The sequence below is a fragment of the Procambarus clarkii genome, chromosome 70 (assembly GCF_040958095.1).
Source record: "Procambarus clarkii isolate CNS0578487 chromosome 70, FALCON_Pclarkii_2.0, whole genome shotgun sequence".
NCBI classification, from domain to species: Eukaryota; Metazoa; Arthropoda; class Malacostraca; order Decapoda; family Cambaridae; genus Procambarus; species Procambarus clarkii.
Window position 1 is genome coordinate 28,168,491 of NC_091219.1, and position 15,197 is coordinate 28,183,687.

Below are 15,197 nucleotides of genomic sequence, written 5' to 3' on the forward strand. Positions count from 1 at the left end.
GCCTCTAACTACAGAATTTCCTGTCTTAACTGCAGCTCCGGATTCTTGTCTACGCTGGTCTACTGATCCGTCTGTGAAGCTATCAGGTACCAAATTAATACCAATTTATAAAATAGGTCCGGGAGGTAAAGGTGAAATAAAACATGTATGATAACCGATGGTTAGAAGGAAGAGGTCACGACCTTTCCGTAGGGTACAGTCGCACCTCCACAGATCTCCAGTATCATCTATTGATACTGGTAATGGCTCAAAAGGGCCACCACTTACGGGCTATTCATGCCCGTGCCACCTTTTGGGTGGCTTAATCTTCATCAATCAAATCTTCATCGACGGTTAGAAAGGCGGGGTCCTCCAGGCACAAATAGTAAATACAAACCTTACCACAGGCCAGGTGGACTTTCCCAGTCCCAGATATACGATGAAAAGTTTAAGCAAGAGATCTTCCAAGAAAAGCCATGACAACATTGACCACTTCACTCGTAACATTGTGAAAGTAAACTTTTAATGTTGGTAGAATCCGGGTGGTTCTGACGTCACTTTCTTAACCTTGAAAGCTGTAGTCATTTTCAGCTGAAGTGGTCGTGTAACTATTGCTTAGAGAGCTGAAGTGTCACGTAGTTAGTGCTTAGAGAGCAGACGTGTCATGTAGCTATTAGGTAGGTGAAGTCGTTGTCTGAATATTGGTTAGAGAAGTGATGTCAAATTAATTAGTGGTCATATTATTGGGTTGGCAAAAATGGTAATGAGATACATATATATACGCTGAAGAAGTGCATGTGTTTCCTTTGTGTTAAATGACGTCTCTTTTTTTAATGCCAGGCTTCTGACAGATGATGTCTCTTTGTTGCCAGCCTTGTGATAGATGTCTCTCTTTGTTGCCAGCCTTGTGATAGATGTCTCTCTTTGTTGCCAGCCTTGTGATAGATGTCTCTCTTTGTTGCCAGCCTTGTGATAGATGTCTCTCTTTGTTGCCAGCCTTGTGATAGATGTCTCTCTTTGTTGCCAGCCTTGTGATAGATGTCTCTCTTCGTTGCCAGCCTTGTGATAGATGTCTCTCTTCGTTGCCAGCCTTGTGATAGATGTCTCTCTTCGTTGCCAGCCTTGTGATAGATGTCTCTCTTCGTTGCCAGCCTTGTGATAGATGTCTCTCATTGTTGCCAGCCTTAATTGTGATAGATGTCCCTCTTCGTTCGCTTCAAAATGCAGAGTTTCTCCACACTGCAAAGTTCCATTACATAATCACTCTAAACAGTGCCCGAGAAATCCCATCCACAACACTGACGTCATTAACCCATTAAGATGAAACTCATATCTCTCTCCAACATTCACTGAGTCCCCTCAAAGTAGTTGGGACAGTAGAAGCAGTAGTAAAGGCGACAGTAGTAGGAATACCGTTATTAGTAACAGTAATAGTTGAAGTGGCAGCATGAAATAAAGAAGGAATAGGAGCAGGAGCAGGAGCAGCAGCAGCAGCAGTAACACCTGCCCCAACGAGGGTGCAAGATATCACAGGATATCCTGGACGGGGGGGGGGGGGGGGGGGGCCTGGTCGCTCTTTAGTAAACAAGGCCACTTTAGAGCCTCCGTGCTTCAGATACCCAGACGTTCTTCTTTTGGTTAGACAGAAAGAACCTCAGCGCTGGTCCTAAAGTGTTAGTGCCTTGGAAAGCGTTTTTTTTCGAAAGGTGATGTGTACAGATCACTTTGTGGAAACTAATTCGTTCATCAGACGGAAATTTCTTATAGAAAAAAAGCAAATAAAAAGAGCTTCATAAAAAGACGCATTTCGCAGATTTAAAAATAGTACTGAACTTACACGACCAATGGTGTTTTAAACTAGAAACAAGTGTTCAGAGGACCTCCGTATTCAGAGGTCTTCAGAGTGCCATCAACAGCGACTGAGAACATTAGGCTTCACAACACCACGACAGAAGTGCAATTGGAAAGAAAAAACAAAGAAAATGGTTACCATAGTCTGCACTGCATCTGTCTTCTTTATCCTCACCATCAACACAGTCATTACAGCTCAAGAAGGTAACAACACCGTTCAATTCTCTAATTCATCCAAGGACTTCAAGCCATATATACCCACAAACTTTCAACTTACCTGTTTTATGCACACTGAAATCATAAAAATGTGAGTAGAGGAGAAAACATTGCAGGTCGGCGTTCGATCCCCGATGGTCTAAGTGGTTGAGTACTATTCCTTCCCTCTGTTCTATTCCAGATCCTTATCGTTATCCAAGTGCAATATCGCCTTATTGGCTTGGCGTTTTCTCCTAATAATTAACTCACGAGAAAATATTAAGGCAATACAATGAAATCTAATTCAGATTTCTGGACTTACCCTGGGGAGTCCATGCAAGCTCTGTGTCATTGCATTGTCTTATTATTTTGTTACCTGTTCCATTTCTCATTGCAGAAGGTGCAGTGATAACAACACACTCAGGATCAGTGGTGAACATCACCATCCCGCAGGATGTAGTAGGCACATCCAGCATCTACTTCTGGACTCACCATCCTAACACCAATGTCAGTCTACGGTTCACCAGCACCATGCACTACCAGGCTAATTTCACCATCATTCAGCCCGATGTGTGGCACATTGGCTACGTTTCTCAACCGGTGAGGACCACGGGAGAGGCTGTGCGGTGTGGTGTAGTAGTATGTAGTGTACAATGTATGGTGTAGTAGTTTGTAGTGTACAATGTGTGGTGTAGTAGTATGTAGTGTACAATGTATGGAGTAGTAGTAGTAGTGTACAATGTGGGGCGTGTATTACCTGATTTACCTGAGGGCCACTAACCCTTGTGGCCTCAGCGAGGACAGGAAGCCGGTGGCTTGTCGAAGGTCCTCCCATATGAATGTATAAATATATGTATGAAAGAGAATGTGTGCCTTGTGAGAGCGTAGATAATATTGGAGAGACCATGTGGAAGACTGCATGTGGTGGGTGAAACTTTTGGGCACGTTTACCTACACTTGTTGCCTTTGTTCACTGAGCAGAAAATAGGTACCTGGGAGTTAACAGATTGTTATGGGTCGCATCCGGGTAACAATAGTCGTTAACTTAAAGGACCTCTATAGGCCTAACAAGCTTCTTGTCTCCGACAACGGAAAACTATTTAAGGAGATGGTATGTAGATAGACTCTAGAGTAGAGGTTGTGGGAAAGGCTCCTGGATGCAAGAGAAAGAGAGGAGCCGTGGGCGAGTATGAGTGTGTTACATGAAAAAAGTTTGCTGGAGTGTGACATACTAAGGATAGATTTGCTTTTATGCTGGCAGGTAAATTATTTATTAAATGAAAACGCACATTTTCCTTCACAACATTTCAATGTAAACAAGCCCTGATCTTTCAAACCCTCCAGTGCACGAAAGTGAATCTTTGCATCTACGAAATCTGTTATGCTTACAGTACTGAAAGCACCTGTCTTCCTCCCACAGACGGCAAAGACTGCAGTCAGCATCAGTATTCCTCACGGACTGATCTATACCAATTTAGACTACACGAGAGTGAGACAAGTGGCAGTCACCAGCGAGAACCTCGTCTACTGGGCCTTCTGCAAGAACCAGCACATGTGTGGTGAGTGTCTCTGAGGGGATGGCTGGCTGTTCCCGCCCGAGGCGATGGCTAAGTGTCTGAAGAGGATTGCCGCCTCTCTCTCTCTGGAGGGATGGCTGTCTCTCTCTGAGGGGGACGGTCTTTCCGAGGGATGGCTATCTGTCTCTCAGAGGATGGTTGTCCGAGTATCCGGATATGTCTCTGAGGAAATAATTGTCTGTGGGTGTCTGACAGAATGGTTGTAACCGAGGGGATGGCTGTCTATCTGCATGACTGACTGGAAGGCTGTTTCTACCACCTGAGGGCCACTAATCCTAGTGGCCTCGATGAGGACAGGAAGTTGGCGACTTGTCGAAGATCACTCCCCGCCCCAGTTGCCTAGATTATATTTTCCAGTTATATTTTAAAACTACACAATTTTGGCAGTTACAGCTTCGGCGGGTAGGCGGTTCCATGGATTACGAACCCTGTTGGTGTGATAGAGGAGATTGGCTGTTTATGTGTATGGGTGAGAGAGCAAATAGGGAAAAAGACAGATGGGTGAGAGAGCAGATGGATGAGGGAGCAAGTGGGTTAGAGGGGAGGTGGGTAAGAGAGCAGATGGGGAGAGCACAAGTGGGTGAGAGCAAGTGGGTCGACGATTAGAAGTTTACAATATTATCATGCATAGATCCAGCCCATCCTTCTAAAATGATAGTACTGTTCTCACAACAACTGTTTAGTCGAACTTAGAAAATTGGCAGTTGTAGCCAGCAATGTTACCATTTTGTACTAAAAATTTAACAAAGGGCTGTTATAAGTGTGCTTGTTGTAAGCCAGTTACTCTAGTCACCCCAGTAAACAGCCGGACCTGAACTCAGTTCTCTCTCAGGAAATAATGTTACTAGCCAAAATGACCTGTAATCAAAGGAATTGGAATGACTGAAACACCGTATCAAATTACTATAGCTGTACTTAAGTAACAGATGAATAATAATTAATCCCAGAGATTACTTTAATAAGGTGGGTAAAATTTAATAATCCAATATTGAGGCATTAATATCACTGGCCATCACAAGACTTTAATAGCACTGACTGATGTAGCAATAAACAAAATTAAATGCTCAAGTTGCAACCAGCATCCCCTTTACAACAGTAAAGTCTTTAAGAGCATATTACTAACAAAATATCTTATCGCTGCAAAAAATTCACTGAATATATCACTATATAATTAATAACTAGCATCACTGCCTGACATGGTAATCCTATCCCAATAGAGAGAGAAAGGTACTTACCCAACAATTAGTAGCCCCTGAGCCACACGTCCTAGCTCCACGGATTCACAAGACCAACTAACTTTTAAAGTAAGAGTTGAGGGATGTAAGACTCTGCCTGTAGACACCACGGTGCCAGATCAACGTTATTCACTTTTCTCCTATGCCAGCAACAATTCCACCATGATTTACTTTCCTTCAAATTATTACATTACCATATACTGCAAGGAAAATTTGCATATACCAGCCTATGTAACGAATATTGACCAACCCGACATGTCTGAGGCAACCTAACATGAAACATCTATTTCAAAATGATTAACAGAATAAAACAACCAATGTAAGCCAAGAAATGGCATGCATATTTAATCACTGAACTACAGTATGTCTGGGCTTTCAACAGAAATGAATTTAGTTACGACAAGGCTATTCCCTAGTTCATAAAAAAACACTGTATAGCAAAAATAAGTACTGTATTAGGCCCAAGATAGCATATAATAAGCTTGGATTCCCTGGATAGGTTAGGTTCTTCAGTTTCTGAAACCGTTTTTAAGAATGACATTTGAATGGCCATAATACAAAATGTGAACTTTTTGGGAGTCCAACAGTACATTTATGAACATTAAAACAAAATGGCTTCATGTACTATCATTATTGGAGGATGGGCTGTAGACCATTCTTCACACAGATATAGATTAATTTACATGTTTGGAATTCAAATTGCATTTCCCCAGCCCTGGTCAGCCCTGACAGCAGAGTCTCCAGCAGCAGATCAGTAGACCGCAACAACGCCAACAACAATATGACCAAGATCACCATGGACATCACTGCCACCACTTCCAGCAGACCTCAGTACCTGCTGGTGAGTCTGCTGGTACTCTGCCTCCTCTTCATAGCCACTTTAGTCGTCCTCAGCATCTTTTTCTGCTGCAGGAGGAGAAGCAAGCTCTTCCACGTCTATGAAAAGCCTCGTAAGTTGTCTTTATTGGCTATAGAGTATGTCTGTGTCTCGCTGTTTGTCTAGCTGATGGTTTTAATTATTAGTCAAAATATCAACAAAGAAATAAATACGTGTGATAAGGGTTACTTTAACTTTAAACTTTAAAGTAAGTTGGAGTAAAGTTACTCCAACTTTAAATTTACAATACCAAAAGGATGGTGAAAATTCTGGCTTTTATCTCAGATATGAAAGCAACACATATTTATGTTTTTTTTTTTTTTTAGTTCACCCGCCTCTGCCGCCGCCAATGCTCCCTCGTTTCGTTATACAATCCAAGAACACCCACAACTCTGAGGACAGGGATGACGGAGCCCCCTACGATATTCCTTACGATGAGCTACAAGACCAACTGAGCAACCATCGCCGGCAGCACCAACACGACCGACGTCTCCAGCGGTCACACCAGCGCCAACACCAAAAGAACCGCCAACTCCATCGTCAGAAGGGACGTCATCATTACGACAAAACCCAGCTGGTTGACGGAAGTGGCCGTCACCTTTATCAGTATGATAATAACCAGCTGATCGACAGTAGCAACGGTTATCTTTATGAACGTAATAACAACCAGAAGATCGCTGTAAACGATTGGCATATCTCTGAACACACCACCCAACTGGTCGACACAAGTAACCATCAACTCAACAACACTCAGCTGGTCGACACAAGCAATCAACACACCACCACCCAGCTGGTTGACACAGGCAACCGTCAAGACACCAACACTCAGCTGGTCGACACAAGCAATCAACACGACACCCAGCTGGTCGACACGAGCAACCGTCAACATGACGACACCCAGCTGGTCGACACAGGCGATCATGAAAGCCTCAATAGCATCTACGGCATCATTATAAGATAAATATAATTATATGAATTCATTTCACATCCTGTCACAGGAAACCCGATCAGCATTGTCAATAAATTTTACCAGCTACCAGCACTCCCTCATGACACCAGTGATCACTTTATTAGGGACAGTACAAGAGGCAGAATCAAGGGCTACAGGAACTTCCATAGCAAGATCAGCCGACTATGCAACCAAGATTATAGGAGAGACCAGAACCAAGACAAGAAGAAGAAGAAATTGGGGGAAGAACAGAAGCCTTCTTACCCACTGGGGAGGAAGAGGGAGAGGAACCAGATTTACATTTACAAGAGATACAGGCATGCCTGGGGCAAGGTATTGTGCAAGAACCTCCACAGTCTCGGTTGAAGAGGGAGAACAAGAGTGGACAACACAAAGACGATCAAGAGGATGATGGACATTGGCCTGGACAGATAGCTGTGGAGGAGGGCAAAAACAGAGGGGCACATTGTGGTCGAAAAGTGAAGTAAGGCACAGAGTAGAGAGGAGGAGAAGTAGAGATGTGGTACTAACCTGGCGGGTAGAAGAGTGGGAAGTTTGGAAATGATGGTTGGAGATCCATCTCTGTGAACTTGTGGCCTGGAAAAGAGTGAAGAGGGGGAGCTGGTAGAGGTGTGGGAGTTAAAAGTATGGGAATGATTGTGGGAAAAGAAGGTAGTAGTGAAAAAGAAGGTAAGAGTAGTGCGACACAATACAAACTTAAGTAATGTTAGAGAAAGTCAAGACACCAGACTTGGTGCCAAATATATGATCTCAATGCTTCAAGGCAAGGATGGCCAGTTCAAACTTTAAATGCACGCATGTGGGAAAAAGGCATGATGGGCCTCACAGCAGGTAATGCAGTGAGCCTGGGATGAAGAGCAACAAGTACGAGAATGTCCAGGGTCACCACATAAGGGGCAAAGGAAGAACCGCTGCTGCTGCACCTGGAAGAACCATTACCAAATTTTCACCATCTATTGTAAAGGCGTCGAGAGGGGATGTACTCCTTAATGAAGCATCTGGCACTGACAAGAATGACTAAAGATGGTAGGGTCCCACCACCAAAAGTGATCTGAACTTGAAGGGATTGATGACAATGACCACAAGGGGGAGGAGTGAAGGTGTCAATCTGGATAGAAAAGCCCTCAGCCTCAAGGATATAATTGATGTCCTCATGGCAGTCTTTGTGGTCTATCTCCAGTTGCAACAAGATGCAGAAGAATGACAGTGCCATTGCTTGCATTCAACAGGGTATTTTTGGACATCCCAAACCTGGCTCTCACCAATACAGGACAAAGTAGCTTGGCAGGTAGCTCCTTTCTGGGAAGGGGCCATAACTACACGAATACCAGTCCGGGTAGGGATAAAAGTAACTTTGAAATCCACAGAGTCAATCAAGTGCTTATGAATGTGCACATCAGCAGGACGAGTATGTTCATCATGACAAAGATCAAAATTATCAGGCCGCATAGCAGGGCTAAACAAATCCTGGAACATTAATCATCACCAGAGGCTTGGAACTCAACCCTGCCAAAGAAACAGGTGGAGAACAGAGAGGGTCAGTTGGGATGGTCCGAGATTAAGCCTGGTCTGGGCCTACCAAACCCGGAGCCATGGAGGCCAATATTCCAACATGGTCTGACTCTGGAGTCTGGTTGCCCACCTGACCAGGCTGGGAAAAGGAGAGGGTCGGAAGAATACATAATCTGAGAAAGTCTTCACTGTCCGGCACATGCACCCACCACGGAGTCCATATTGGAGGCAATAGCACATGGGCAATCAACTTCAGGGTAACCAAAATAGTAAAATTAATAATAGAAACTACAATAACAATTACTTTCAAAATATTTTATTATTTTTTAACACTGCAAGTAAAATAGTACAATTCAATACTTGTAGTCTCATAACGAAATATGTAAATACAGAAAGGAGACGACAAGTCACGTGAAAATGAGCAAAAAAGCAGATGAAAAGTGGGAAAACAAAACCACCAGAGACAATGAGACACAAGGGCCACACTATCAGTCTTTCATCCTGCGACCACGTCTCACACAAGACACAAGGACCACACCATCAGTCTTTCATCCTGCAACCACCTCTCACATAAGACACAAGGGCCACACCGTCAGTCTCATACTGCAACCACCTCTCACACAAGACCAGGGCCACACTATCAGTCTCATCTTGTGAAAGGGCAATTGTCTACTCAAAAGTCTATGCCACAGTTGAAGTGATCTCTAAATAAAGTAATAGAAACCTTTCTGAAGATAGCAATCATAGATACATGTTACCAACACTATTATTATTGAATTATCAGCAAAGTAATAGTAAAAATATGCATCTTATAATCTTCATAATTCAAAAATTGCTGAATTGTTACAATATTAACATTAACATTATTATAATAACTTTATATTCACTAAAAGCAATGTTTTTCTCATCTGGTATAAATGCTCTTACATAAATGAAGACACTGAAAAACATAGCAACTTGGAATTTGAACATGTGTTGTACACATGCTTGTATGCAGCATCAAACTTTGGAACCAAATATTATGTTGTCACAAGAGATTCTCTGGATTAATGCCATGCTCTCACTGAACCCTCCCAGATGTACAAACCTGGAAATCACAGCGACCCATTCCAAATACGTCCAGAGGCATAACACTGGAAAACTGGAAATTACCTATTCCATCAACTGCAGAATTTACAATAAACCAAGAGAATGCCATACACCACTTATTCTGCTAATTGCTGTCATTTTAAAAATATGAACCTCTGAATTGGGTATAGCTTACCCTTGGCAATGTTCATAAATATTATATAAATCAACAGTACAATTTCATACAAAATTAATTCCTCGGGCCGGGGGGGGGGGGGGGGGGGGGGCCAAACAGCATTACTTCTTCCATAAACGTCACCACTGTGAAGCCGGTGATCTCCAAAGCTAAGGTTCCGTAAGTGTATCTAAGGCAAGGCATACTGACAAAACAACTGTAAGAAATATTAATATTTCTCGCCCCATTACTCCTGAGAAACTCATACTCCTGGACCGGAAGACAAGTTAGAAATGGAATCTGTTCTCCCCTCTTCACTCCCATGAAATAATATTTATGGCCATAATGGTGTAAGAAATATAGGATAATATTTATCAGATCTGTATTTTAATTCTATTTCCTTGTTGCTTGCTTAACCCATAATGAGCAGTTTACTTCAAGTTAACATATGTATGAACACTGGCCATGCTACAATACTATCATAACAAATCTAACAGTGGAAGTGAAGAGGTAAATAATATACTAACTAAAAAACACCTTTGTACACTGTATCTATTAATAAATTTTCTCTTAATGAAATGATGAATAATCATTAATGCTACCTAGTAATATCCAAGTACTACCAGATGCACATACAAATAGAAAAAAAATCTATATATTTTTAAATTTCTCGTAATAAATCTGAATATAGCTGTACTAATACATCCTACATGGCATCCTTTGAATGGTATTAAATATTTTTCCTGACAATGTAGCATGACGCATGAAGTGTTTAACGTACAATTTATCTCGCTGCTGTATTCCAAATATAAACAGCTTGTCCCAACACTCATCAGGTCATGGATAACAGCAACATTACCTCATCTATGTCTCCTACTTACATATTTGAGCTGACAACACAAGAAAAACACAACCTGACAATTCCCAGGTCCCCAGGGATGAGGGGATAAAAACAAGAGAATTATAATAAATTTTCACATCTGGCAACACAATTGTTTCATATATTAGGGTAAAGATTTATTTTCTTCACTGATGAAAGATCTTAGAATACAACTTTCCCCTCACAATTTAAAATGAATTCTACACTTCCCTCCACTACTCCCATTCCCTACCAAGACACACTTAAAGTTTGCTTCAAATGTGCCCTTGTGTCATGTATTTTGGGAAAAGGAAAATAACACATATATTTACAATGAGGATTTCAGAGTCAAAATTCGATTATCTGCAAAGGACCCCAAAACCACCGAATGTTTGGGCCACAAGAATAATGATTCTGTCACTACAGTACTTGTACAGTATAGGAAAATAAGCATTTAGCTGTTTGGTCCTTTATCATGTATCACATAAGTGTGCTTCATGCTTCACTATAAACTAGTCATTTACAACTTAATATCCATTTGGTATCTTTACAAATGTGAGTCGGATGAGCAGTTTCCTGGAATTTCAGTAAGCTCAGAAGTATGAAGCATTTTGGCATTCCTAGTGCAACACTACCACAAGTCACCTTATGCCATAGTTCCACCTTCCTCGTATATCATTTTCATTGCTATTTATTTACAGGAATGATCATCAACATATATATCGAGCTCTCATCTTTCCAAGTAACTCCTTCAGCACCCAATGTCAATACTGGGATGAGTTTTCCAGCACATCAGCACTTAGGAAGCACCACTCAAAATCACCACTGAAACCATCTGGCAATAATGCACTTCAGTCAATTCAGAATTTATGTAATAAAAAAAAAAGACCCATAGTGGTATGTTGTCAGATATAGAAATGTTTGTAAAAGTTCACTTACAAAACCAGATCATCTAAACTTGCCAGGAAAAGACTGACTAGGTGTGTATCTCCTGACTAGTGCATACAAGCAGGCAGGATGATATGCATAATCCTCTTCAATGTATACAAACATTACTTGTTGAAATGGTCACTGAATACTAATACACTGTCCAACATTTCAATGCTGGCAAATTCAAACCTTTTTTTTTTGAACCATTAAGTAACTTTGAGTCACAATAATCAACTGAGCTTTGTGAAGCTCAGTTGACTGAAGGCTGAAGGTGCCCCAAATACCGCTGGGCTAAGTAAATGCATCGGAAGAGTCGGTGTCTGTCATGTGCACCATCACCTTGAGCAATATGTTTACAGCAGCATATTTCCCACAAATATTCCTTCACTGGTTCTCGTGCTGTGTATTTTAATTTTTTTTTAATTTTAGGGAAGTGTCACAAATAATTTGTCTGAATAAGGAGATTCGCTATCAAATTAAATTTAATGCATTAAATCTAAAATCTAAAATGTGGACACAACACACCATTGCTTTGCTTTCCACATGTTGAGGCACACTAAATGCAATTTTTCATTGTAACATATGGTTCCTTCTGTCATGAAATACTTATACCTACATTGTTTAACTAGAATTTTTTGGAAAAAGATTGTCACACCATTCAAATAACATTGGTTGAATCTAAAATATATTCCAGTTAAAGATAACTCGTGCATTTCATGTACAAATCTTCCACATATTGTATGGCCTAATAACAGTTATCAACAGAACTAGAACTTAATCTACACTGCACAAATATGACCGAATATAACAATTTTAATTTCAATAAGGCCCATTTCCCTGTTTGAAGTCAATGTTTGAATTGGTTAAACAAAGTTATATAAAATGTTCTGATCTACCCCAATGATCTATTTTGGTGGGTCAGGTTCAGGCGATCCTCTCGTTAATGATGGTTTCTTAAGTACGGAAGGCTTTACTCGAACAGGTGGTTTCATTGCTGGAGTCGATCCACCTGTTGATGCTGCAACAGCCTGTAGGTATCTTGCAGCTAGCTTCGGAGTCGATGGTGCCACCGTTACTTCCTGTGTTTTTTCTGAACCTGACCGTACCTCAACTCGAACTTCAGAGGACACTTCAGTGCGTTCACTTCGCATCTCCGAGTCTAGTTGTTGCATCACATTGTCTAAACTACGTACAATACTGGATACTGACGATTCCTCTCCTTCTGTTATCCTCAACTCGGTGGCATCACTGTTTTTTTTAATTAGGCTAAGGGACGATGTTACTTTAACTGGAACAATTGTCTGAGTTTGTGCATCTGTACTATATCCACCAAAAGATTTAAGGGCCGGAGTTTTCTTCAATGTACACTGGTTTTGTTTGGCAAAAACCTCACCTGCAGTCATATCAGGAGATTGAGTGCCAGGGGATGAACCCCCAGATGAGGAAGAACCATCATAACTTTGGCTCTCACGATGAAGGTGGGTACGGCGCAATCTGGGACTGATGCCACCTTGTTCTTTGGGGGAAGACGATAATGGAGTAACTGGCAGATCCATTACTAAATCTGGAGCTCCAGCTACAGGCTTAGGTTTACCTCGTCGTTCCCAGAATGTACGAGGCGCAGGATAATTGAGACGTTCTTCAGAACTGCTAGAAGAAAGGTTGGAACCTTGGGAGGGGCGTCGAGGTCTCTGCTCCCACGAGTTCCCCTCAGCACGATACCCTCCATCATCACGTACTTCTAACATACTACGAGACAATGACCCCCCACTCATGGAGTCACTGGTAGAGGAATTGATCAAACTGATGCTTAACTGCTCCATGTTTTTGCCCTTCGGAGACTCCTCCATCTTGACCCCTTCATTTGCTTCCGCCACCAATGCAGGGGCCATAGGCTGGGTCACCGACTCAAAGAAGGGGCATGAAGAGTGCTGGGTGGGTTGGGTGGAATTGGGGGAGGTGGGGGCAACACCTCCACTTTCACCCTGCATGGTGATCTGCAGAGAGCATTCACTACCGAGGAACTCCCCTGCCTGGTGGTAAAAAAAGAATAAAAAAAACATTAGAATTACGTAAAACTAAACCAATTACTGTATATGTAAAAACATTAGCACAGTTGTTTATAGGGCCTCTAGTGAGAACACCCTTAACACTTTCTTCTTCTTTTGGCAGAATATTTGCCAAAAGAATGAATTATCTATCAAATAACTATAATGGCATAAGTACACAAACATTTGTAACATTTAAAAAAAAAAAAAAGAGCGCCCAAATCAGCCGAAGAAAATCTTAATTCTGGCACTTGAGCAAAAGTGTTGGATGACATTTGTTAAGTCTTTTATTCATAAATAAAACAAGTACTGTGATCTAAATATTCAGAATCTTATTCAGTGAGTAAATTAAAAAATACTTAATTTAGAACATTAGATTTAGTGTTTAAAAATTATTCAGTATATATAATGTACAATATACTGACTTCAGCATACAGAAAAAAAAGGTTAAGTGAAAAATATAGAACACTGTACAAGTCAAGATACTGTATTTAGAAGAATGATTTTGTATGAACGTTGATTAGACTTATTGTGTAGTAGAATCTTCAGAGATAATTAATTGAAATTCCTTGACATTAGCATCCCAAAACCTTCCCTCAGTTTTTGTAGCTTGATACATTTTTAGAGCCATCCAGTATCACAACAGTGAGGCTACTGAAGAAGAGGTGCTGGTAGAACATGAAAATTATCAGTGTTTACCTGTAGCTAGTTTCAAGAGTTTTAGTGATGTATTTTTAAAGCCGTCTAAGCTCTGCTTTTCTGGTAAGTAAATATTACCAGGAGAAGGCACCAGCCAGGAAGACCATTTAGCACCCTCAGTGTCATGGGATATTAATTCATCAAGTTGTCATTTTACTGCATAGATTAGGGACCTATCCAAGTATTTTTCATGTATTAATTATGAAATCTTTCATTCCATTATCATCTACTATTCAAGTACTGTAAAAAATGTTATACTAGATGAGTGCAAGCAGTAAAGTTTCATTGTATATTTATGTATATTAAACATTTATTCTCAATGTTTGAGAAAAAACATTACTTTGAATTTTATATTGGGACAAGCTGAGGTGAAGCAAAACTTGAATATTTCAGACCAAATACAAATAAATAAATGAAGCCCGAGTGGCTCCCCGATTTCCCCCATCCCCTCCCATTACTCCTGCAGGACTTTCTGGAAGCTTTCTTAAGTAGGGTGGCAGATTATCATTTGCTCCCTCTATTTACTTAAGTGTATTTACCCAAGTGTAATTACAGGACGAAAGCTATGCGCGTGGTGTCCCATCTTCCCAGAACTCTGTTATATAACATCTTGAAACTTCTGACAGTTTTGGCCGCCACCACCACCTCACTTAACTTGTTCCAACTGTCTACCACTCTGTTTGTGAAAGTGACTTTTCTTATATTTCTTTGGCAGCTCTCATTAATTAGCTTAACCCTTGGATAGTGGCTATAGAAAATGGTCATTCCTTCCTATGTGCAAAAAATTTAAAAAATTAAATAATTTTTCATGGTAGAATTACTATTTAGTATGCAAAATGTAAGAAAAACGTGAAAATAAGTGAATATTTATTATTTCACAGGGTGTAGTCACTCTGAAATATTGTGGGGTGGCAGTGGTCCGGCGTCTAACACACAATGCCGACTTTACTGACACTGAAGTTTTCGAGACAACTCCTGTGGTCTACTTGTACGAGTTTCATTGATTGTTTATCACTTGTTTCTCTTTATTTACAAGCGTATGTGTTGAATAACTGGATAAATCACATAATTCACATGACACATAATAATGCTTCAAATGATAGGTTTACCTGGTATACTCCATTACAAGTGCATAGTGAAAAGCATGTAAATACAGTGGAACCTTGATTAACAAATTTAATCCGTTCCAGCACCTAGTTCGTCATGTGAAACGCTTGTCTTT

General features: G+C 40.9%; 2 protein-coding genes across 22 annotated transcripts in view; one reads left to right on the forward strand and one right to left on the reverse strand.

The window, feature by feature from the left end:
* Positions 1-520: 520 nt before the first annotated feature.
* On the forward strand, positions 521-10,018 carry LOC123775348 (uncharacterized). Of its 7 annotated transcripts, none has more exons than XM_069311794.1 (5): positions 521-656; positions 2,423-2,664; positions 3,446-3,584; positions 5,551-5,787; positions 6,041-10,018. In XM_069311794.1, exons 2-5 carry the CDS (start codon positions 2,557-2,559, stop codon positions 6,673-6,675), a joined length of 1,119 nt encoding a protein of 372 aa, XP_069167895.1. In that variant the 5' UTR covers positions 521-656; positions 2,423-2,556; the 3' UTR covers positions 6,676-10,018. The 7 variants fall into 7 exon arrangements, with proteins under 7 accessions (XP_069167895.1, XP_069167898.1, XP_045626421.1 ...); XM_069311797.1 differs by having other exon boundaries at positions 527-656; positions 2,423-2,625; XM_045770465.2 differs by lacking the exon at positions 521-656 and adding an exon at positions 1,074-2,034 and having other exon boundaries at positions 2,423-2,625.
* Positions 8,497-15,197, reverse strand: part of LOC123775347 (SLIT-ROBO Rho GTPase-activating protein 1) — a 301,727-nt gene continuing 295,026 nt past the window's right edge. For all 15 annotated transcript variants that reach the window (XM_069311775.1, XM_069311777.1, XM_069311774.1 and 12 more), the window contains one exon: positions 8,497-13,261. In XM_069311775.1, coding sequence (XP_069167876.1) covers positions 12,134-13,261 — 1,128 coding nt within the window. In that variant the 3' untranslated portion in view covers positions 8,497-12,133. The remainder of the gene's footprint in view (positions 13,262-15,197) is intronic.

What these genes read in the sequence shown, in the direction of transcription:
- LOC123775348 (XM_045770464.2), top strand. Translation starts at nt 1,962, where the DNA reads ATGGTTACCATAGTCTGCACTGCATCTGTCTTCTTTATCCTCACCATC. An exon ending in CAAGAACCAGCACATGTGTG is followed by an intron (nt 3,585 to 5,550) that starts GTGAGTGTCTCT and finishes GCATTTCCCCAG; the next exon opens with CCCTGGTCAGCCCTGACAGC. An exon ending in CCACGTCTATGAAAAGCCTC is followed by an intron (nt 5,788 to 6,040) that starts GTAAGTTGTCTT and finishes TTTTTTTTTTAG; the next exon opens with TTCACCCGCCTCTGCCGCCG.